The sequence below is a fragment of the Lytechinus pictus genome, chromosome 1 (assembly GCF_037042905.1).
Source record: "Lytechinus pictus isolate F3 Inbred chromosome 1, Lp3.0, whole genome shotgun sequence".
Lineage (NCBI taxonomy): Eukaryota > Metazoa > Echinodermata > Echinoidea > Temnopleuroida > Toxopneustidae > Lytechinus > Lytechinus pictus.
In genome coordinates, this window is record NC_087245.1 from 7689227 (window position 1) to 7714266 (window position 25040).

General features: G+C 35.3%; 1 protein-coding gene across 1 annotated transcript; it reads left to right on the forward strand.

The window, feature by feature from the left end:
* The first annotated feature begins 18026 nt into the window (after positions 1–18026).
* On the forward strand, positions 18027–23422 carry LOC129256776 (clathrin light chain A-like). Its single transcript, XM_054894942.2, has 4 exons — positions 18027–18579; positions 19018–19150; positions 20441–20552; positions 21210–23422. The coding sequence occupies exons 1-4, from the start codon at positions 18553–18555 to the stop codon at positions 21385–21387; spliced, it is 450 nt and encodes a 149-aa protein (XP_054750917.1). The 5' UTR covers positions 18027–18552; the 3' UTR covers positions 21388–23422.
* The last annotated feature ends 1618 nt before the right edge of the window (positions 23423–25040 follow it).

A 25040-nucleotide genomic window follows, 5' to 3' on the forward strand; every position in this document is an offset into this window, starting at 1 on the left:
TTGGACATCCTAAGCACTTTTGGTAGTTAATGCGAGCATCAAACCCATGTAAAACGTTAGTTTGGTGCCCCCGCCATTATTATTTGAAATATGAATTTGGCGCCCCCCTCCCCGCGGTCTATAGCGTCCCTTGTGCCAAGTTGGTGCTCCGGCCAAACATCAAATTGGCGCCCATAAGCCCCCCCCCCCTCCCGGGTCGGATCCAGAATTTTTCAAAGGGGGGGGGGCACATTTTCCCGAGCAAAAAAAAAGAAAGGTTTTCAACCCCAAAATTAAGGACATTTCGTCCACGGAAAAATTTGACAAGCAAAAAACAAAAACAAAAAAGTCTTCACTTTCAAGAGGGGCACGCTTCTGTTTTAACGGCATTTTTACATTACAAATTTTAATTGTGCCTCTCAAGGGGGGGGGGGCACGAATCGGCTGTGCATCCTGGATCCACCAGTGCCCCCCCCCCCCCCTTTCCCCGGAAACAATACAGAAAACGGGGAACACCCTATATAGGTCGATGACTGTAGCTGTGCATATAGGCCTCTATCGGCCCTTTTTTAATGCCTATATTTGTACTGGTAATAAATGAAAACTCGAAAACAATACTTATAAAAGTCTATGGATTATAAAATGTGTACGATAGGAAATATTGCATATTGCAATACACAAGAAGTGCTGTTTTTTTCTAAATCTAGAAAATAGATCTGCATAAAAGGTGGGCGTGTTTCCGAGTCATTACGATTTAATCCGGAAGCTTCCGAGAACGCCCAGTACAGGATTTGTGTGTAATCAGAGTACGAATGGTTTCGGGTCACCTCGCCCTGCATAAAATTGACATACTTCACATCGCCATCCATTGTTGCATTCCAACTAGGCTCTGAACCGACCCACTGTCCCTCACTTTAAATTGACAATTTAAATATATAATATAATTTGGGAAAGATTTTTCGAACCTATAACATGTGAAGGGATTTTTTTGCAGACACTGATATCTTCTTTAAAATCTTCCCTGATATTGATGAAATTCTGCGATTTGGGGAGCGAAAGTTCTAAACTGCATATTTTGAATTGGACGTGTGTACCGAAACTACAGACTACAGATTTTGGAGCTCCACATAAAACAATCATGGCTGCTGACATGGCTGAGTTTGACGAATTGCAAGCTCCTGCTACCGAAAACCCTCCCCCTGCCACAGAGGAAGATCCAGCAGCAGCATTTCTGGCTAGAGAACAGGATCAGCTTGCAGGAATTGAAGATGATGACTTTGGAATTGGTTCAGAACCCGCACAAACCGAAGCCGTCCCCGTTACCGGTAATGTATCATTACTACATTAGACAAGTCATTACGGTACTGCCAGTATAATCTAGTATTAGGGTGTCTGGAGAAAAAAATTATTTTTCTTATTTCAAGAAAATATCACATTTTCTTTGTGAATTTGAAGAGAAATGACCTTCAGACTGACAGAAATGTAACATTTTTGAAAAAAATCCAATTATTGGCTGCAAAAAAGAAGAATGAAATTAGGTAAATTTTCAGCATTTCTCTGCCATAGGCATAGATGATAGACTGTGTAGGCCTAGTTAAGAAATGGACACACACAAATCCAAATTTTTAGCTTCTGAGAGCTGTTATAAATTTATTATTAATGCCAAAAACTTGTCCATAAAGAGTCGAATAGGATTTTTTATGCTCTATCTGATGGTATGATTTTTATAAAGATTTGGAAACAAGATCACAATGAAAAATTGCGACAAAGTGAAAAAAATTGTGCAAAACAGAAATTTCATTTTCCCATAGAAGACGCATGGAGAAATGGCAATTTCAACACACACAAAAATAAGGGTTTGCAATTTATCTCTAAATCCTTATTTAAAATGATCATATAAACTTGTCCTTACTGTCAAAAGAAGCCCCTGAATTTTCTCTTTCCATACATGCCAAACACAAGTTAATAATTAATTCAGATCACATTTTTCTAGTAGCCTGAACTTCCCCTAAAAAATGTGCCATATTTTCCCCTAAATTAGCCTGTTTTATGCTGACACTTTTCAGTGTGGCTTCAGACACCCTACTAGTATAGGCCTATACCGTACGGTACTCCTCGTAGACAGTATAAATAGTATACAAATAATGCATGCAGCCGAGTGCGTTAGTGGAAATGCAGAGCACGCGAGGTTTCTTTAGATAGGTGCCGCACTGTGTAGCCAGGCGGCTTCTTGAGAGTAAAAATCAAATTATAGAGAGTGATTGTATTAGTTACCGACCGGCCTAAGTTGTAGTTGTATTACCGAACATGCGCATCGTAGCTAGGGACGTACTCACGTAGCGTCAGAAAATGCTCAAAACTTTGCAGCATTCTTCCAAGGGGAACTTGAATAGAAAGATGATGAAAAATGGTCAAAAACACATTTTCAAAGTATTAATATTCTAAAAATAATAAAATACGATAAAAATGGCTCATCAGTAATTTTGTTGTTTTCTCAACTTTTCCCATAGAAAACACACGTTCGGTAATACAATACTTTTTTCAAGTGACCAAAATATTTCACATGCGAAGAGGGGTCCGATTGGAAGCTAATTTCGTAAAAAGGAAAAACGATTTCTGCAAAATTTTTACATGTTTATATTTTCTAGGTAATTGTGTATTTATGGTGAAAGTTTGGTGAATTTTATGAGAATAATGTGTTTGATATGATTGAATTCATGAAAAGTGTTCGGTAATACGATCCACTACCATACTAACGTAGGTTTACTCTAAATGAAGCCAGGGAGTCCTATTCATCTGCGTGTACCGCAAAAACCCTGAAACTTTTGCCCCCGAGATTTCTACTTTCCTTCTAAAACATCTAGCCATAAATCATGTACCCCTGTACATGGGATAAAACTTCATTTCCGACATTTCTACGCTCTCGTTGTTATTTTTAAACAAGAATTCATCAAAAAAATGAAAAAATATTGTGAAAAGACGGAAGAGACTTGCCCGATGTTTACGCCGCCATCTTGTTCTTATTTTACTTCCCCAACGCTACTCATTTATTATTAATATTGAGCATGCATCATTCACATAATTCGAGCTTGACATGGCCTGACAATCATTTGAATAAAAAATAGTAATAGTACGGACCTCCCTCATCACTGATGTCAAAAAACGGGCCGAGAAAATGCATCCTTGTTGTAGTGTCCATATTTCCTAAAAATTGGGGGTAGCTCTGTCATTTGTAAGCAGTAAAAGGAGAAATTTTCACTTCTGTTATGCTTAAAAAAGATCGGGTTTCGAATGATCGTCTGTATCGCACACACTGAAATACATTGTTTGTGTGTATGTTGATAAACGTGGTTTCTTTCGTAACTATTTTTTTTAGCCAAGGAAATTGATAAATTTTCTTCTTTATTTATGACTGGATAGTTTGAGCTTTCTTCCTCTCTATTTTCTTTCTTTCTGCCTATCTTTCCTTCTTTTGAATCTCTTTCTATTTCTTTAAATTTCCTTCCTTTTGTTCATTTTTTCTGTTACTATAGCTGTCTTTCTTTTTGTCATTCATTTTTTTTTGTTCTTTCTTCCTTCCATCCAACCTTTGTTTACCTATTTCTTTAATCCTTCCTTCTTTTTCCCCTTCCTTTCCTTCTTTCTTACTGTCTTCCTTCGGTCCATCAATTCTTTACCTTTTCTTCCTTACTTTCTTCATCCCTTTCATTCTTTCTTTATTTCTTTCCTTCATTCCTTCCTTTCTTTTTGTCTTTCATTCTTTCTTTCTCCTTTCTTTCTTTCTTTCTGTTTTTCTTTATTTCTGTCTTTCGTTCTTTTGATCTTTCTTTTTTTCCATCCATCCTTTCTTTTCTTCCTTATTTTTTCTTTCTTCCTTCACTTCTTTCTGTCTTTCGTTCTATCTTTTTTTCCTTCCTTCCATCTATCCTTATACCTTTCCTTTTTTCTTATCTTCCTTCTTTCCTTTCTCTCGTTTTCTTTCTCTTTTCCTTCCTTCCATCAATCCTTTACCTTTTATTTTTCTCTTTTCTTTCTTCCTTTTCACCTTTTTTCTTTCTTTTTCTTTTTTTATTCGTTCCTTTCTTTCTTTCCTTTCTCTTCCCCTCAGTTTTTTTTCTATTTTTTTTCTTTCCTTCCTTCCTTCTTTCTTTCTGATTTTCTTTTTTTTGTCTTTTGTTCTTTTGATCTTTCTTTTTTTTTTCATCCATCCTTTCTTTTCTTCCTTATTTTTTCTTTCTGCCTTCCTTCATCTCTTACCTTCATTTCTTTCTGTCTTTCGTTGTATCTATCTTTTCTTTTTTTTTCTTTTTTCCTTCCTTCCTTATACCTTTTCTTTCTTCATGTTTTCCTTCTTTACTTTCTCTCGTTTCCTTCCTTTCTGTTTACCTTTTTTCTTTCTTTTTTTTCCTTTTATTCATTCCTTTCTTTCCTTCCTTTCTCTTCCTCTCATTTTTTTTCCTATTTTTTTCTTTCTTTTTTCTTTCCATCCTCCTTTTCCTTCTTTCTTCCTTTCTTTCTTTCTTTCTTTCTTTCTTTCTTTCTTTTTATCTTTCTCTTCCCAGCAGCCATTCTCTCTTTCTTTCTTTATTTCTTATTATTCTTTCTTCCTTTATTTCTTCGTCCTTTCTGTCTTTCTTCTTACTTTTTTTTCTTTCATTCTCTCCTCTCTTTTTTTTTTCTCTGGTTATTTTCAGTGATTTCCCCTTTTTTATTGTGTGTCCTAGTCCCCTCCAAAATATATGGAAAATATATGAGATTAGGAAATTAATTGAAGAGCATATTTACCTTATATTTTGTCATGATGTTCAAGATAAAAATCAGAAAAAAAAGAAATACAACTACAGGGTACATCAGTAGTCATGTTGAAAAATTTATTTTTAAAGCCGTCAATGGTATGGTATGTAAAACTATAAGGCTATAACTTGTTTTGAAGGATTTTTTCGGGCAAGTGAAATCTACATTCGGGCAAGTATTTTCCAACTATTTGAAAATTTACTTGCCCGACTGGGCAAGTGCTTCAAAAAAGTTATGTAGCACCCTGGTGTAAGCAAGTAATAAATCTAACAATCTTGTTTTGAATAATTATAAACTTTTTTTGATCAACCTTTCCAAGACTGCAGTACCATGCTGCATTAGCATAATCAAATAAACACTGTATTAATGAAAAGCTTAAAATGCGTCTGGATTTCGTATTCATGCAATTTTGGTACCGGTATAGAAATTTCAAGCGAGCATTAGCTTTTTTGACAATAGAGTCAACCATAGATGTACATGAGAGATCACTATTTAATATCAGGCCTAAATACTTCACGGAATTCTGTCTCTTAATTAATTGATTGTTATAGTATATATTGAAATCATCTGTATGCTTAGACATGCCCCGCGAACAAAACAAAATACTTTCAGTCTTACCAACAAGCTAAGCTTATTATCTGTCATCCATTTAACACAATTTGATAATTCTAACTTAAGCTAAGTTTTTCACCGATCAGCTTAGGACTTGTATCAGAATAGAGTAAAACACTGTCGTCTGCATATAAAAGTAATTTACTTTCATTAACACAAATACACATATCATTGATATAGCACATAAAAAGAATGGGACCTAATATGCTCCCCTGTGGAACTCCACACTTTATAGGCATAGAATATGAAAGTACATTTTGCATGGATACCACTTGACGGCGATTGGTCAAGTAAGACCTAAACCAATTCAAGAATGCTGAATTCAAACCCATCACTTCTAATTTCTTTAAGAGTATTTCATGATTAACCGTATCGAATGCTTTTTGTAAGTCAAGAAGAACCATCCCAACATAACGGCCTTCGGAAATTTAATTCCTGACAAAATCCAACAAGTGAATTAAACATGTTTCAGTAGAATAACCATTCCTAAAACCAGACTGAAATTCATAAATGATTTTGTATTCTTTAAAGTATTTCTCAATTTGAGAATACACGCATTTCTCCAAAATATTCGACACTATGCTTAACACACTAATAGGTCTATAATTCCCAACATGAGTTTTGTCTTTTTTTGTGTGTAGTGGTGTGACTTTAGTGATTTTCATTTCATCAGGGAAGGTACAAGTTGAAATAGATAGGTTAATAATGTAAGTTAAAGGTATAAAGACGTTTTTTGCACCATCCTTTAAAAATCTAGCAGGAACCAGGTCAAGTCCGGTACTTTTTGATATTTTCAACTTGGATAATTCATCAAATACAAACTTTTCTGTGACAGGAGAAAAATTAAAACAGCCTCTTTGTATACCTTTATTGTCATATAGTTTTTTGTCTCACCTGCATAGCAGAGTGAGACTATAGGCGCCGCTTTTCCGACGGCGGCGGCGGCGGCGTCAACACCAAATCTTAACCGAAGGTTAAGTTTTTGAAATGACAGCATAACTTAGAAAGTATATGGACCTAGTTCATGAAACTTGGCCATAAGGTTAATCAAGTATCACTGAACATCCTGTGCGCATTTTAGGTCACATGACCAAGGTCAAAGGTCAATGAACTTTGGCCATAATGGGGGTATATGTTGAATTACCATCATTACTTTGAAAGTTTATGGATCAGACTCGTGAAACTTGGACATAAGAGTAATCATGTATCACTGAACATCCTGTGCGAGTTTCAGGTCACATGATCAAGGTCAAAGGTCATGTAAGGTCAATGAACTTTGGCCACCTTGGGGGTATTTGTTGAATTACCATTGTATCTCTGTAAGTGTATTGGTCTAGTTCATAAAACATGGACATAAGAGTAACCAAGTATCACTGAACATCTTGTGCGAGTTATAGTAGTTTTCAAAGTCAGCACTGCTGCTATATTGAATCGTGTGATGCAGGTGAGACCGCCAGAGGCATTCCACTTGTTTAAATTAGGACTGTCGGCCCCAAACTCACTTCTGTCCGTAATGGGGAGCTCACAAGCTAATTCATCGGCCACTGTTGTGAAATAATTGTTAAATTCATTGGCTATCTTTAGATTATCATGACATAGTTCCCCTTTAATATTAATAACACTTTTCTGAATATTTTTTTGTTTGTTTTTTAAACCTAACTCTTTGAGATTCTTCCATAATTTCCTAGAATCATGTTTATTGTCTTCAATTTGATTTTGGAAAAATTCGTCTTTAGCTTTCCTCACTTTCCTTTGTACCACATTTCGCAATAGTTTAAATTTCCTTTCGAGTTCTAAATTACCAATATCCTTTTTCATTTTCCTGAAAGCTATATTTCGTTGTCTTATCAAACCAATAATTTCACTGTTCATCCATCTTTCTGTTCTTTGCTTAATTCTTACTTGTTTTAAAGGTGCACACTTATCAACTACTGACATGAAAATACTTTTGAAGTGTGACCAAGCAATATTTACTTCATTACATTAAAATATAACAGACCAATTGATTTGAGATAAAACGAAATTAAGATCATTTTCACAATGGTTTTTCATACATCGAATGCTTATAGTTCTATGCTGCCCGAATACAGGCCTGATAAGTTTCCTTGAACAATACGTTAAAAAGTGATCACTTAAGCCAATTTCAAAAACACCACTTTGACAAATATTTTCTTCTTTACTACAAATTACATGGTCTATTAATGAAGAAGTGGTACATGTAGGTGTAGTTCGGGTGGGTTTTGTTATAAGTTGGCTCAAACCATATAAATTCAAAATATTCTTGTATCTTTTGGTCAGTGCTGATCGTTGTAATAGACAAATATTCATGTCCCCTAAAAGTATAACCTCGTCATCTTTTGTTAATATGTCCAATATATCAGGGAGAGAATCAATAAAGTGATTGTCTCTCGGGGTCTGTATACTACACCTAAAGTAATAGGCTTTGTATGTGGTAATAGAATGTCGATCCACAATGATTCAATACCATCAGGTGTAAGATCTTCTCTTAGATTAAATGCAATATAATTTTTGTCTCGCCTGCGTAGCGGAGCGAGACATAGGTATCACTATTTCCGGTGTCGGCGTCGTCGTCGTCAACAATTGTGTTGTACACCAAATAACTTTCTAAAGCTTTGAGGTGGGATCACCAAATTCATACCAGAGGTCCATCTCCTGAAGGCACAGGTCAAGTTGGAATATGAGTCAAATTGGAATAAGGTCAAAGGTCAATGAACTTTCCATGACTGGCACTGTGCTGTGTTGTACACATAATAACTTTCTATATCTTCGAGGTGGGATCACCAAATTCATACCAGAGGTCCATCTCCTGAAGGCACAGGTCAAGTTCGAATATGAGTCAAATTGGAATAAGGTCAAAGGTCAATGAACTTTCCATGACTGGCACTGTGCTGTGTTGTACACATAATAACTTTCTATATCTTCGAGGTGGGATCACCAAATTCATACCAGAGGTCCATCTCCTGAAGGCACAGGTCAAGTTCGAATATGAGTCGAATTTGAATAAGGTCAAAGGTCAATGAACTTTCCATGACTGGCACTGTGCTGTGTTGTACACACAATAACTTTCTATAGCTTCGAGGTGAGATCGCCAAATTCATAACAGACGTCTATCTCTTGAAGGTACAGGTCAAGTTCGAATATGAGTCGAATTTGAATAAGGTCAAAGGTACCATTTATTAGGAAATTCAGAGAGGAATCCAAAACATGCATCAAATAATGTATTGGAGCGGTTTATAAGGTCATGACCTTTGACCTTTACTTTGACCTTGAGTTTGACCCCCGGACAAATAATTTTTTAACTTGATTTTCGTGTATGATAATTATTAGTATGATATTGACAAAATATGTTAAAATCAATGATGATATTTTATTTCGTCACCTTTTAAAACTATTCCAAAGATACCATGAAATTTCACTCTAGTCCTACATACTGATATTCATGTTAGTAAAGTGTTTACCAGTTACATGATTTCTTCCAATCTTAAGTTACAGTATGTATGCACATGAAAAGAAATTAAGCTCATCAGTTCACAAATGAAACATTAAACATTTATGCTCATGAATAGGTATCTGTTTACATGTAGGCATTTTGATGTTCAGCAATATATATCACATATAATATATATATATATATATATATATATATATATATATATATCTTCTTGTTAGTAAATAGGCATATACTCAACAATTTGATGATAAAAGTAAACACTTTACTAACAAGAATATATATATATTGCTGAACATCAAAATGCCTAAACAGATACCTATTCATGAGCATAAATGTTTAAATTCTATATGTTTATTTCTATAGCTTCGAGGTGGGATCACCAAATTCATACCAGAGGTCCATCTCCTGAAGGCACAGGTCAAGTTCGAATATGAGTCAAATTGGAATAAGGTCAAAGGTCAATGAACTTTCCATGACTGGCACTGTGCTGTGTTGTACACATAATAACTTTCTATATCTTCGAGGTGAGATCACCAAATTCATACCAGAGGTCCATCTCCTGAAGGCACAGGTCAAGTTCGAATATGAGTCGAATTTGAATAAGGTCAAAGGTCAATGAACTTTCCATGACTGGCACTGTGCTGTGTTGTACACATACTAACTTTCTATATCTTAGAGGTGGGATCACCAAATTCATACCAGAGGTCCATCTCCTGAAGGCGCAGGTCAAGTTTGAATATGAGTCGAATTTGAATAAGGCCAAAGGTCAATGAACTTTCCATGACTGGCACTGTGCTGTGTTGTACACACAATAACTTTCTATAGCTTCGAGGTGAGATCGCCAAATTCATAACAGACGTCCATCTCTTGAAGGTACAGGTCAAGTTCGAATATGAGTCGAAATTGAATAAGGTCAAAGGTCAATGAACTTTCCATGACTGGCACTGTGCTGTGTTGTACACACAATAACTTTCTATAGCTTCGAGGTGAGATCGCCAAATTCATAACAGAGGTCCATCTCTTGAATGTGCAGGCCAAGTTCAAATGTGTGCCGAATTTGAATAAGGTCAAAGGTCAATGAACTTTCCATGACTGGCACTGCTGTGCTGTACACACAATAACTTTCTATATCTTCGAGTTAGGATAGCCAAATTCATACAAGAGGTCCATCTTTTGAAGGTGCAGGTCAAGTTCAAATGTGAGTTGAATTTGATTAAGGTCAAAGGTCAATGAACTTTCCATGACTGGCACTGTGCTTTGTTGTACACATAATAACTTTTTATATCTTCGAGGTAGGATTGCCAAATTCAAACAAGAGGTCCATCTCTTGAAGGTGCAGGTCAAGTTCGAATGTGAGTTGAATTTGATTAAGGTCAAAGGTCAATGAACTTTTCATGACTGGCACTGCTGTGTTGTACACACAATAACTTTCTATAGCTTCGAGGGTGGATCGCCAAACTCGTAACAGAGGTCCATCTAAGTCATATAGCATACATGTAGTTTTGACATGCAGTCTCTTCATGACTGCAATATGCAGGCGAGACAACGCTTGGCGTTTGCCTTGTTTATTCTTTCCTTGCTCTCTTTCATCCTTTATTTCATTCTTTTTCCTTTTTTGCTATTCCCTTCCTTCCTTTCTCCCTCCCTTCCTGTTTTCTTCTTTCTTTTTGTCAAGGAATAAAAAAAAAAAAGTCTTTCCTTCATTCATCCTCCATGTTTTTTCTTTTCCTTTTTTTCGTTCAAACATTCATTCATCATCCCTTCCTTTCTTTTTCTTTCCTTTTTTCTGTTTTATTTATTTCAAAGAATGAAGGAAACCTTTCTTCTTTCCTTTATTATTTCTTTCATCCTTTTATTCTAACTTTCTTTCTTTTTTCCTTCATTTTCTTTAATTCATTTTTTCTTTCTTTCTTCTTTTATAATTATTTTCAGTGATTCCCTTTTTTTATTTTGTGCCACGGTTCGGTCGTTTCGCTTTGTTATATTTTACAAAATACTTTTTTTTTAATCAAAATACTGTTTTTTTTCCTCTCAGAATACTGTTTTTGCTTTTTGGAGGTTGGCATCTCTGATGCCTGCGTGTTCTGCTGCATGATGGGGGCCGGTGGCACAGGCGAAAGTCATGAAAGTGATTGATTGAGTCAGGGGAGCGGGGATTGCCAGGAGCCATTAATCTCCAGGAGCATCCTGGCTAAGGGGGGGGGGGGCAGACCACTCACACGTATTGCGAGGTTAGTATACTAACCTGGGGCACCCAAAGGTTCATTACATGCCGCCGTCACAGAAAAATCAAGCCATAGAAGTCGTGTGTTGTGGACACAAGAAGTGGGATCCCAGCACTCGCTACCCACTAGTTAGAAATCCACTGCCAAACGCGGTTCATGGTGCGAGGTTAGTATACTAATACTAACCTCGCAATATGTGTGAGTGAACCTGGGGGCAGGCAATGTTGCTGTACACATGTGTGACCAAAAAACGTGTTTGAACTTGAACTTTTTTGAAGGGGTGTTTTTTTTAGTTTCGGACGTGTGCCGTGCTTGCGCTCATTAAGCCTTAGGGTATCAAAAACACGGCCATATCGTGATTGCTGACTCCAGATCCAGAGTCATAAAGTATACAGTACCTGAATTTCGCTAAGCACTACCACGACTTGTTGATTTTCAATAGATGATGCGAGAAATTCAGCTAGCTCTCTCATTGGACAAAACTCTTGCACATGGGACAATTTCTGCGTTGACATGACATTGCACAGCAACTTAACTCATCATCACACTCCCCCCAATCATAATGGATCATTCTAGATGATATCATATCACACACAGTCACACACATTAATTTTCAACGTCCTATTTATCTTCCTTTTTGACTCCAGCGCGTGTTATCGCGTTGTCAAAACCCATTGACGGAGCCAAAAAGGAGGATAAAACCTAGAATCTTATCTTTTTTGCTCCGTCTATGGGTTTTGGCCACGCGATAACACGCGCTGGAGTAAAAAAGGAAGATGAATAATAAGCTTGTTGAAATTGTATTGGATGGATAACTAACTGTCTAAAAGTGGCAGAGTGGTTTTGAAGAGAAGGGAAAAGAGAAGTTGATGGATATACAGGTTGATTACCGTGCGTAATTTCGTCGGAAAAGTGGAGTAAAAAAGAACGCTAAAGATATAGACAGTTTGAATTGATTTATTTAGTGGATATCCTACTGTCTAAAAGTGGCAGAGTGGTTTTGAAGAGAAGGAAAAAGAGGGGTTGATGGAATATACAGGTTAATTACCGTGCGTAATTTCGTTGGAAAAGTAGAGTAAAAAAGAACGATAAATATATAGATAGTTGATACTGTGACTTATTTGTGGATAGTAAAAAGTTGAAGAGTGAAGAGGAGACAAACGATGGGTTACTTAATAAATGACAGTGAAATTTCTTTGAAAACAGTGAAGTAAAAAAATGTAAACTTAATTATCTCTGACTAAATGAAATGTAAGATTGATATATGACAGTTATTTCATAATTATATATTTTTTTCCTTTGTAACATATAAGAGATTGTTAGTAGGTTAACAAAATTTGTGGCACTGACTAAATAAATTGGTCGATCATTTTATTCAGATTTCGTCAGTTAAGTCATGTGTGTGTATTTGAGTTTTGTCAGACGTGTATCAATCAGATATGATTATTTACGTCTGGGACCGACCTTTAACGTCACCATCCGATAGACGTGACCAGGGCTCGAACCTCTGCATCAATTTGTAACTTCCCCACATAGCTTGGATTACAGGCGCACGCCACAACGCCCAGTTTAGTCAGTCAGTCATGAGAGGCCTTTATAGATTCCCACTTGGCTGACAAAATAAGAAAGAACTTTGAATTGGGAAGATCATCAATCTGATTGTCGACCACTGACTAAATGAATTTAGGACGATTTTAATTCTATCAACTTTCAAAAGACAGATGGGCAATTCCATAGGTTGGTGGACATGAGCTCAAAAATTCAAATTCAATATTTTCTTGAATTTTAAATACTTTAAGTCCTTCATACATGATAGTTTCAGGAACAAAAAATAAAAAGTTTATTTTCATATGTATACTTTGGAAAAAAATGGTCAAAAGTTGTGTCTTCCATTCTGTACCAAAATACAAGAAAAATAGTGAAAATTGAAATATGCCTTATTACCATTTTGTTATTGCAACATCATACCACTTTATATATTTCTGAAGTTTAGAAGAGTCAAATTACTTAATATACACAACAGCTTTTCAAGTAAATTTGTAGTACTCATTTAAAAATAAATATTGCAACCTGCTCAGGTGATGTAACGTGAGTAACCCCAAAAACTGACTTTGTTTTCTGAGCGAAAAATTCTTCACAGTTAATTGGTGGGATTTCAAATTCTCTTCCTTCAAACAATCTTTAACACGGTGATGACTATCAAAATCATTGAAAAATACAATTTTTTATAAAAATGATGAAGAAAAACTGTAACGTGAGTAACTGTGTAACATGAGTAACCATCATGTAATGTGAGTAACTAGGGAAAATTATGCAGTTAGGTAACATTTTCTGTGGGATATCAAGTTTGAAGTCTCATGGTGAGTTGTGAAGTTATTTTTGATTAATTAAAAGCAAAAAGAGGGTACACCTCTTTGATATTCATCAAAATATCAGTGGTCATACATGTACAATCACACAAAAAATTGAATACTAGTAAAAGTATTCACAATGCGAGAGTGTAATAGTTAGGCTTAAAGTTTCGATTAACCAAACTTTACATAGTGTTCGAACAATACATTGAATGCCCTTACCTGTAACCCTATCTAGGCCGGGGTATTTTGGGAGTTGATATGGCCGGGGGGGGGGGGGGGGGGGCCTCCCAGGCCCCCCTTGAGATCTCGGCCATTGGTCGCGCGATCGCACCAAAAATTTGCACACAGGTTGTCTTGGACATAATCTACAAAACTGTACAGTAATTTATTTCATGCAAATTGGTATTAAGCGATTATGCTAATTTATGCAAAATTAGTAAGCAAAATCATACTTTTCCCTCTTACTCCCTAAACAAAGCTCCAATTGTTCCAATTTTTGGTATAAAAACTCTTGTTGGTGTTCCTAGCAATGAATTTTCCACACATTATTGAATTTTTAGTGACATTTTTGCTGTTAACCATACATGGACAAAATGTAACGTGAGTAACTGTAACGTGAGTAACCACTTTATCTGCACCCCTAGTAAAAACCATGTGTTCTTTATTTTTTTTATCATATACAAAGTTTGTCTCCCTAATATACTTCTTTGAAATGGATATAATCAACTTTCATAAAAACCTTGTATGAGGACACTTTTCACTTATGTCGATTTTTCATTTTATGCATACATGTCCAAATCATGTAACGTGAGTAACCGACACATTTCAAAGATTTGCCAGGAGCATAATAAAATTTCCCAAGTTTTGTTTTTATACAAAGGATAGTCAGACTGTGTACTTTGTTGTGATAAGTAGATGTTTAGTTCCTATCAATAATAATGGAGTTACAGCACTAAGTATGAGTCAAGGTGTCTCCAAATGTAACGTGAGTAACCGTGGAATAGCCCAGATGCAAATTCTGCATTCTGTCAATCAACAGGTGTGAGAAATCAACAAGCATGTTGCACTCACTGGGTACGCGCACATATACGAGCCATGAAATTTACATGTCTATTGAATTAGGCATTCCTGCACACTTGCAATATACATTACTAGTATCATGTAGATATCATTTTGGGGAAAGTAATAAGTTTGTGAAAGCTGTGTATCGAGCTGCAAGGATTATTGATATTCATTTAGTTTGTTGAATGGTGGAGTTCAAGAATGATTTGACAAAGTGTGATACATTTTCCTCATATACACAAATTTTATTTTTTAGTCAGTTATCCCGTCAGTGATAACAACGTTCTAGAAAAAAAAGAGCAGAATCAAACAAACCAGTTTCCAATAGGTTTTTTCTTTATTTTAGTCCAAGCCAACACTCGAAAAGTGAAAAAGAAAATGAGAGAGATTTGAGGGAGAGAGAGGATATTAAGAAAGTAAACCCTAGTGCGCACGCTCTGGAAGATTTTGATCGTGAGCCAACTCGAGCGCGGATGGAACTTCAGACCCAGTGTCGAGACGAAGCGTTGTAAGAAATTTTGTACCCCAGATCTTTTTTGTCTCCGGAGTCAGAAAGCACGATAAAGCCAAAAACACTGATTTTTTTTTTTTTTAAGATGGTTTTGAGATTGGTCAATATGTTGAATATGGTCAATCGCACTCAAGCCAAGGCCGTAGGTAGGTAGGACTTAGCCTGGACTCCATGATGATATTTTAAAATATTTTGACATAGATCTATACTTCTTCATCATGGAGCCTTGAAACTCTGTCCATACAGCCATAAGCGACACCTACATACCTGGTTGGATTTCCCTAGGACATCCATATTTACAGGGTGAAATCGGTTTGTACGGTTGAATTTTATTTATCTATGAACCTTCGTACGCCTAATGCGTATAAAGGGATAAAATTATTTCACTATAAATGGCAAAAAATGACAAGTTTCTTACCAGACCGATCTCGTGCAGATCCCTCAATCCGTTTGTCAACAAAGCAAATACAATAGGCTTGACCCTTGAACCGCTTCGTTATGACGTACCTTCGATTAGCGATGTTACAAAATGCCGTTTTGAAGAACAAATTTCTCGATTAAATTATAATTTAACAAATTCTAAAATTTAATACGTTATTATTAGAAATAATTATTTATTAAATTGTAGTATTTGTTTAATGAAAATAAATTTCCTAGGGAAATCCATCCGGGTATGTAGGTGTCGCTTATGGCTGTATGGAGAGATTTTCAAGGCTTTATGATGAAGAAGTATGTCAAAATATTTTAAAATATCACGAAGTCCTCATGGCTACCGGCTAGGACTAGCCAGGAGGCTCCTAGAGAGTAAAAATCATTTACTATCGTATGCTTACTCTCCACGGAGCCAGGGATTCCTTCCCATTCATCTGCGTGTACTGTCAAAAACCCTGAACTTTCGCCCCCGAGTTTTCTACTTTCCTTCTAAAAGATCTACCCCTAAATCATTTAGATGGGATACAACTTTATTTCCGACATTTCTACGATATTGATTTCATTTTTAAACAAGAATTCATTCAAAAAACGAGAAAAATGTTATGAAAAGACAGGGAAAACTTGCCACCGTATTTACCTCGCCATTTTGATTTCATTGTCTTTCGCTTGGCGACAGCATGCAAGTCGCGGGATTATATATTAACAGCAGACCTGCCAACCAGTACGTTTTTGGCGTATTTAGTACGTTTTTGCAATCAAATTTTTTTTTTTTTACAAAATCGTAATTGAGGAAAATCGTCTCTATATGTCTCTATTTCATAAAACTTACACACATATGGTTATTTCAGGTAACTTGTTTTTTTTCCATCATTTTGTTAAAACCAGGGTGAGATAATTATGCACATGTTTCAATGGTTTTTTTTTTCATCTGCAAGAGCAGTGCGCATTTTAGCTTGCATGCAGCTTGAGCGCTGCGATGAGCGAGTGCGCCGCGCATTTTATTATGAAATACACTTTTTTTGGGAAAAATACAGTTTTTTTATCACAGAATACAATTTTTCATTCCCAGAGGTTGGCAGGTCTGTAACAGTACCAAGTATGGATCAAACAAGAATCTAATTTAAACTTCAAATTAATGGGGGAATGAGCATCTGTGTCGACATTTTTAAATTTCTGTGACTACTTTCTATCATTTAGTGCACCCTGCAAAGTATTTGTAGTTTTTGTCTCACCTGCATAGCAGAGTGAGACAATAGGCGCCGCTTTTCCGACGACGGCGGCGGTGTCAACACCAAATGACAGCATAACTTAGAAAGTATATGGACCTAGTTCATGAAACTTGGACATAAGGTTAATCAAGTATTACTGGACATCCTGCCTGAATTTCAGGTCACATGACCAAGGTCAAATGTCATTTAGGGTCAATGAACTTAGACCATGTTGGGGGAATCAACATCAAAATCTTAACCTAAGGTTAAGTTTTTGAAATGTCATCATAACTTAGAAAATATATGGACCTACATGTACATGTAGTTCATGAAACTTGGACATAAGGTAAATCAAGTATTACTGAACATCCTGCTTGAGTTTGAAGTCACATGACCAAGGTCAAAGGTCATTTAGGGTCAATGAACTTTGGCCAAATTGGGGGTATCTGTTGAATTACCATCATAACTTTGAAAGTTTATGGATCTAATTCATGTAATTCATGAAATTTGGACATGAGGTTAATCAAGTATTACTGAACATCCTGCTTCATTTTCAAGTCACATGACTAAGGTCAAAGGTCATTTAGGGTCAATGAACTTTGGCCAAATTGGGGGTATCTGTTGAATTACCATCATAACTTTGAAAGTTTATAGATATGTTTCATGAAACTTGGAAATAAGAGTCATCAAGTATCACTGAACATCTCATGCGAGTTTCAGGTCACATGACCAAAGTCAAAGGTCATTTAAAGTCATCAATTGACATTTGGCCATTTTAGAGGTAATTATTAGATTGCTGTCATAACTTTCAAAGTTTATAGATATAGTGTATAAAATGTGTATATAGGGGTAATCAAGTATCATTGACAAGTTTTAGGTCACATGATCAAGGTCAAATGTCAATGAACGCAGAGGCGTCGATCCTGAACCTCAAAAGAACTCCCACTTCGATTTGCAATAATCTTTTGTTGGATATATATCTTGTTTTTTTAAATCAAAAACGTCCATTAAACTCATTTTTTTCAGATCGAAATATCAAAATTTTCAGCTCGAGCTTCGCGCTCGCATCTATTGTTCTTTTAGATACCAATCTTAATCATTGGTATAAAAAATGCTTACAGTATCAAGCTTTCAGGTCAGAATATATAGAAATTTCAGCTCGCTCTCGGCACTCGCATTATATCTGTTTTGTGAGATATGTATCCTCCTCATGAGTTACTACAAACAGTCCTTAACAGGTAAGCTTTTCCTGTTTTAAGGTCAGTACATAAAAAATGTCAGCTCGCACTTTGCGCTCGCATTAATTTGTTGGTGAGATACGTGTCTGTATCTCATGAGTCATATATATGCCTATGTGTGTGTGTGGGGGGGGGGGTTGTATGATCGAGCGCCTTCGGAACGTTGTTCATGATTTTGCCCCCCCAATCTGAAAAATGGATCGACGCCCCTGAATGAACGTAGTATTGTATCATTATATGAATGGTGTATTTTGTGAATAATTATTTTATAGTAGTTTTCAAAGTCAGCACTGCTGCTATGAATCGCGTGATGCAGGTTAGACTGCCAGAGGCGTTCCACTTGTTACTTGTTTATTTTGTTCGCTTTGCCATTTCGATAAAATAACGTACCTGCACTTTGGCTCAGTAGCATCAGTAGCAGGTCGATGTTCAAATCAATTAGACTCGTTTGGTCGTCAACACTATTCCACTGACTTGGAAGAGAGGGTGACCTGTTGGAAAAACGAGTTAATACTGACTGGACATCTGGATTATTGTTTGGTTTGGATAAATTAACTCTAGGGATCAAATAAAGGAACATATTTTCAGGTGGTGATGACAGAATTTTTTATTTCCTTTCTCTAGATACAACTCAACAGCAAAATGACTTAGATCCTCTTGCTGGTATGGGTGGTGACATGGAAAGTGAAAAGGTAAAAATCTTTGTTTATTGTTGCTTTAACATGTAACCGTTTACTCTGATGGATAGGGACAGTGCCATAGAGGGGAGTGATCCTAACCTTGTATCCGTAAAGAGATTCATCTGATTGGTAAAACTCAAAATGTTCTATATAATCCCACCCTTGATTGTTTAAATATTGAATAAATCAACAGAAAGATGAAGAGAGACAATGAGAGAAGATCATGTAGTTCTGTGGTACCTCTAATATTTTTTTATTAAATTTAAAAAAATAAACACCCCCCCCCCCCCCCTCATCAAAATAAGTTTTAATCTGTTTTTGTTTTTGAAAAATACCATAGTGGACTATACCACTATGGTATGTGTCAGTCATAACAAAAAACCTGTGACTTTTTTTAGTTTGCCTTTGGCAGACAGCCACAGAAATCCTCTCTTTTTCTTAAATTGACAGCCGGCTGATGACATGCAAACAAATGGACCAACAGACTTGTACTCTGCCATCTCACATGCAGACACGAGAGCAAATGAACCAGAGAAGATCCGTTTATGGAGAGAAGAACAGAAAAATATACTTGCAAAGAAAGGTATAGTGTTTATCCCATACATACATGTAAATAACATAATGGAACCGTGCTAAATATGTGTGTACAGTTTTCAAGGGACTGCTTGCATTTAATAAGGGTCTAGGGGGTTCACTTGTGGCTAAATCATTTTTCAGGGAGATAAAATCATGTTAAATACAGTTAGCAATGAATTATTCATTCCCCTTGGAAATTTTTTTCATTTTTTCTTCAACATGAAATCCGAATTGATTTTACTGGTATATCAACTGAGTGCACATAGCCGTCATCTTTGAAATAGTGCTCCTTCTGGTTTCACTCTATTTGTATGAAAATTGTGAGTTGGAGATGTTCACAATATTTCACAAGCCACCTTACTACGATTCACCCTTAATTTTCCAAAAAAATACATAGAACTGCAATTGTCCAAGGGTTATGAATAATTTTGTTGTTGAACATGTACAGTGGTGCTCAAAAGTTAGTGAACCCCACCAGAAAATGAAGATATTTAAAGTGTTCAATTTCTGCCATGTTTCAGATATTTAATTGTAAAGTCAGGTGATAAAATATTACATTCAATAAAGTTTGTTTCTCTTGGCTTGCTAAACATTGTAGTGTTGTTGTCTACATTCAATACTCAGTATGAAAGACTGCATTTTGTGATGAGGTTCACTAACTTTTGAGCACAACTTGTACATGTATCTGTATACAATGTACGGCTACTAAAACATCTACTTTAGCTGTATAAATAGCACACCCTGGTATGCCATTAGTTACTCTTTTTTTTTTTTTTTTTAATTATTAAAAGCACCCTCTAAGATTAAAGGATTTGAATGCGGGGGGGGGGGGGGTGGAGGTCAGATCATACAATATGTGGCTTTTAATGTATTTTATCATTTCAGTGTATGGAATTGCAGAAGAGTGAAGACGTGAAAGGCATGAATAAAGTTGCTATAAAATCAGCATGGGCTTCATTAAAGCAACATAATACATGTGAAATGCAATATATTTAACAAACCCCATTTAAATATTCCCAGTAAACAGAATTGATCATAATATCTCACTAAGAATATATATTTCAAAAGCTTTTTTATTATTGACTGTTTATTTCCTGCTGAACATCATAGAGCACAAGTGACCACAAACCCTCATTGTCTGTGAAGAAAGCTCCTATATTAAATCCCTTTCAGTGAGAAATAAATGGCTTACTACTTGAAAAATTTATTTTAACTTACATGTACCCCGAAACCACTTTGATTGTCATCTTGTGAGGATAGGTATTTCATAGTCCATTGTTGTAATTGTTTTTTGTAGATGAAGAAGCTGACGAGCTTGAATTAGATTGGAAAGAGTCTGCTAAGAAGGAGATTACAGATTGGTATGCCAGGCAAGCTGAGCAATTAGTCAAAGCAAAAGCGTCAAATAGGTATGTTTTTTTTTTTAATCCAGTCATTAGCCGATATATGTTGTAGGAAGCATCAATAAAGATCATATTGCAGTGACAGTTAACACTTAACAATGATTTTATTCATATAGTTGCACTGGATTTTGTTTGTTTGAATAGAAGCATGCAAATGAGAGTAATAATACAATGAGGTAAGGTTGATAATATCCAAGTCTTTTGGAAGTGAATACAGACATATCATAATGTGATATGTGCTGTATAATTATTATTCATGAAAGATTGAGGAAAACTTCATTTTCAGAGATGTGACCAATCCAGTACAAGTTGGCAGCTTTTTTATGAATCATGTGACTAAACTTTTTCATACCTTTTCCTTTGATTTTTTTTCTGCATAGATCTTTTCAATTTTTTTTTTATACATCTCTCGCAGCTTAGATGACAAGTAATGATTTTTTAAATTTTATTTAGAAATTAACATTGATGAATTGAATTGAACACATGAACTTGGGACTTTAAAGAATGCAAATGACTCTAAAATATTCAAATTGTATGCAACATGAGAGATAGGTAATGGGTATTTTTAGATTGTAATATAAAGCAAAGTGGTTTACATTTACCTTGGTATGTTTTCGATATGATATAATCATGAAATATTATATCTTTTTTTGTTTGTTTTAGGGCGGCTGAGGAAGCATTCATCGAGAAACGTGATGAGGTAACACCGGGTCAGGAATGGGAACGTATCGCTGGTCACTGTGATTTCAATCCAAAGAACAACAAGAATCTCAAGGACATCACACGCTTTAGGTCAATACTCCTTCACTTAAAGCAATCAGGTGTTCAGCCCTCCAAATAAAACATATCTAGTCTAGTCAAGAAATAGCTGTCAACCTTCGTGGCAACTTTGTGTTTATTATTATTCAGTGGATCATTTTTTTCCCTCTTTCCAAGATTTATTTCCTAGCAGACTGCCCAGGTCACACCCTATAAGATGATCACAGGAACTTAAAAGAATATAGATGTGATTTATAGGTTTTGCTTGTTCGGTTCTGATAATCTTTTCAGAATAGCTGTATCTGATTTGTACAAATAAGATAAAACAGATACACACCAAACCATAGCATTTCTCTAGTGCAATTTATAACTTGTCAGAATTAGATAGAGATACATGCTAACAATTAAAAAAAATATATATTTATCTATACCATTTTTTTTCTGATATGATTTTTTCAGAATAAGATATTATTTTGTTTAGCTGTCACATTATTTAAAAGATAACCAAAGAGTGTCCTGATACTTTTCATTCTTTTTTTATTCATTTACCCACAAAAAATAACCGTTTTCTAGTCTTTCCAGGATGATAGGGGGTATTTCAATATTATTTACAAATTATTTTGGGGATTTATTTGTTGTGATATATTGAAATAGTTCCTTTTTTATCACTCTGAGATGAATTATGATCCACTGATCTATGTATATTTTTATATTATACATTCATTCCTTCTAATTTGTTGTAAAATAGTACAATGAATCAGTAATCTTGACCATTATATGGCAAAACTGTCTCTTTCTTAAAATGACAATTTTTTTATCTTTAGCCGCCGAATTGCTTTCGTAAATTAGATAATCATAAAACACCAACACCACCGTTTTGCCATATTATGGTCAGTAGTGATACAAGTCAATTGATTTTTTTTTCTTTTTAAATGTCAGTGCTACTGTTTTGCATATTGTATGTAGTTCAGAGACATATTACGATAGAATGTTTCTTGAAATTCAAATATAGAGGTTTATAGCTGTCTATTAATGTTTTAAAAATGTAGATGCATGTTTATCAAAATCAATTCCTACTCTTAGTTCAAATCCTAAAGATAATTCAGATGTTGCTAATGTCATGAATTACAATTTCAAAACAGATGTGTGAGAACAAAAGTTCTACCGTATTTAAATGATTTAAATAATAATGAGTTTGGAGAAGAAGAGGAATGGGACTGGGCTCAAACTTTTCAATAATTTAGCATTCTGTAATGCACTAAGACCTTCTTTTGTCAAATGATAAATGATATTAAGATAGTTAAATGTCAATGCAATCTATTAAAAAAAAATAATGGAAATTTTATTACTCATATAGAACTGTACCATTATGGTAATGAAAACTGCCGCTCTTTGGTCGAGAGATTGCATGCATACAACTACACAGACCATATAATCATGATTTATTTCTTATCAATGCATGCAAGTATAAAAATGTTGCCCTGATCTGATGCATTTTAAAACATGGATTATTTCAAGACATGTAGTCTTAATGCTAGACAAGATGGCAAAGTTGCACATTGGATGCCCACAGGCAAGGAAAAGTGTTCATACATTGTATTTCAGATTTGATATTATTTTTTAACATGTACTGTAGATAAGATGGAAAATATGCTGTTGATTTCTGGTTGAGGAAAATAAATCACAATAATGTTCACTGGGTCTTACATAGTCACATCTGATATTTAATGTTGTGAACTATGAACATACACTGAAATTGTTCAAGCCCTATATCCCAGAGTCTAGTATTCAATACAGCTCATACATGCATTACTGTACAATTAATGACCAATATTTGTTGATAAAATGTGACATTGTAAATCATTTATCATGTACACTTTCTTTTTTAGCTTCAGTTATTACACAAGTAATGCAAGTGTTGGTATACTTACATGAATATTAATTCTTGTATGGAGAATACCAAGAATAATATTCATTGAGTATTGGGTATCTTAGCTCATGAATATTAAATAGATTGCATTGATTATTCATGATTGTTTGGGACAGTGATCATGGTCAAAGACTGTAATGTGTTTGTATTTATTTGAGATTGCATTGAATAGAAATGAATCATATGATGAGTTTGTACCAGAGTGTAATCATTTCATGACTTCATTCGGCTTCATATGCTACATTATTTTAAAATCATATTGACATTCATACTGCACGGACTAGGAAATGTGCAGTCTGATTAGTAAAAAGTAAATCCTTTGATGAATAATAGATTTGGTCATCAAATGCAAGGAGTTGTTCTGCATTTCGGAAATCTCTCAAATTAACAACATCGATAAGTGTATTGTACTATCGTAGGCAAGCGGATTACTCTTTCCCATAAATAAGTCTAAACTCTTACATTTAAACAAATAGGGCACAAATTAGATTAAATTTTGTAGCTTTGCCCAAATCATATAATCACCTTTTAAATTCAGTGGATAAGACAGGCTCTCTATTATGAAAAGTGTATTACTCAGCCTCAATTTAGAAAGATAGGTTCATCTAAAACAATTTGTAATTTTGTCCCTTCACATTGACCAAGGGTAATCATATTCTTACTCTTATTGAATGATAACGAAATAAGAGAGTAGATTAGTTGAAAGATAATTGGAATGTAGAATTGAAAGAAGGAAAGGAATAGGAGATGGAGCGATATAAAGGAGGAACACGTACATACAGAAAATGGAGGAGAAGAGAACGGGAATTGTGAAAAGAGAGAGGGAGAGAAAGGAAAGGGCTTGGAAAATTAGAGCTTAAGAGAGAGCATTGCAATTGAGTTTGATTTCCTTGATTAATTGAACATGGTAAACTCGCTTTGCATTGTGGCTGTTAATTTTAAAAACATCTGTGTCTTTGAACCAGGTCAAAAATGAAAAAAAAAAACACACGTTAAGAAAAAAGAAACCAAATGAAAAGATGAAAGTGCTGTTCAGAAGTCTTGGGGAATGCGCGCGCGGGACATAAGGGGCCTGTTGCATGAAAGGGTCTTTCGTAGAACCATTCTACGTAAGAACGAGATATCGCTCAACTGTTTCACAAAGCCGATTTGGGCGATACGAAGAATGGTCCTTGAAAAGACCAAGAAGTTTCTATGACTGGAGTTCCAACAGGCAACAAATTTATTCAAGCAGCTGTTCATTTCTAAAGAAGCACAAAAGAAAGAACGGCGGTTGAGACCTTTTTGATGTCCGCCTTCGAAGCCGCCAGTTTCAGTGAAGAAATCCAAAGGGTGAATTTTACGAATATCCATTTGGATCAATTTTCCATATTTTATATTAATAAACAAACATAAATTTGTACGCATGACAAGACATCAATAACCAAGCGCTATTACGCTGAAATATTTGCCCAGATTATATCAATTTACCTTTAGTTAGTGGAAAAAGTAAGAATTTGACCTTTACTGAAACCAGATTTTAACACTTTTCCGATCGTTTGCGGCAAATAAAAATTTCAAATGTGGTCGATGGAATATTGCTATTCATTGTTGTATATGCCAGATGAGTGCCCGCACATGCCCAGTCGAGGAAATTTGAGTCATATTTCAGGACATATTGCATAGTTTTTTTTCGCATGCCTCCGAATTATGTACTACACATATAACCAGACCAGATGCGGCGAAAAAGTAATTATCATCACAATAGCATATTTCCCTTGATATATGACCTATAGCTGCGGAGTCACGCGGGAATCATTTGTCTA

Coding starts and splice junctions, on each gene's coding strand:
- LOC129256776 (XM_054894942.2), top strand. CDS start 18,553: ATGGGTGGTGACATGGAAAGTGAAAAG. Junction 18,580..19,017: donor GTGACATGGAAAGTGAAAAG/GTAAAAATCTTT, acceptor TTAAATTGACAG/CCGGCTGATGACATGCAAAC. Junction 20,553..21,209: donor AAAGCAAAAGCGTCAAATAG/GTATGTTTTTTT, acceptor TGTTTGTTTTAG/GGCGGCTGAGGAAGCATTCA.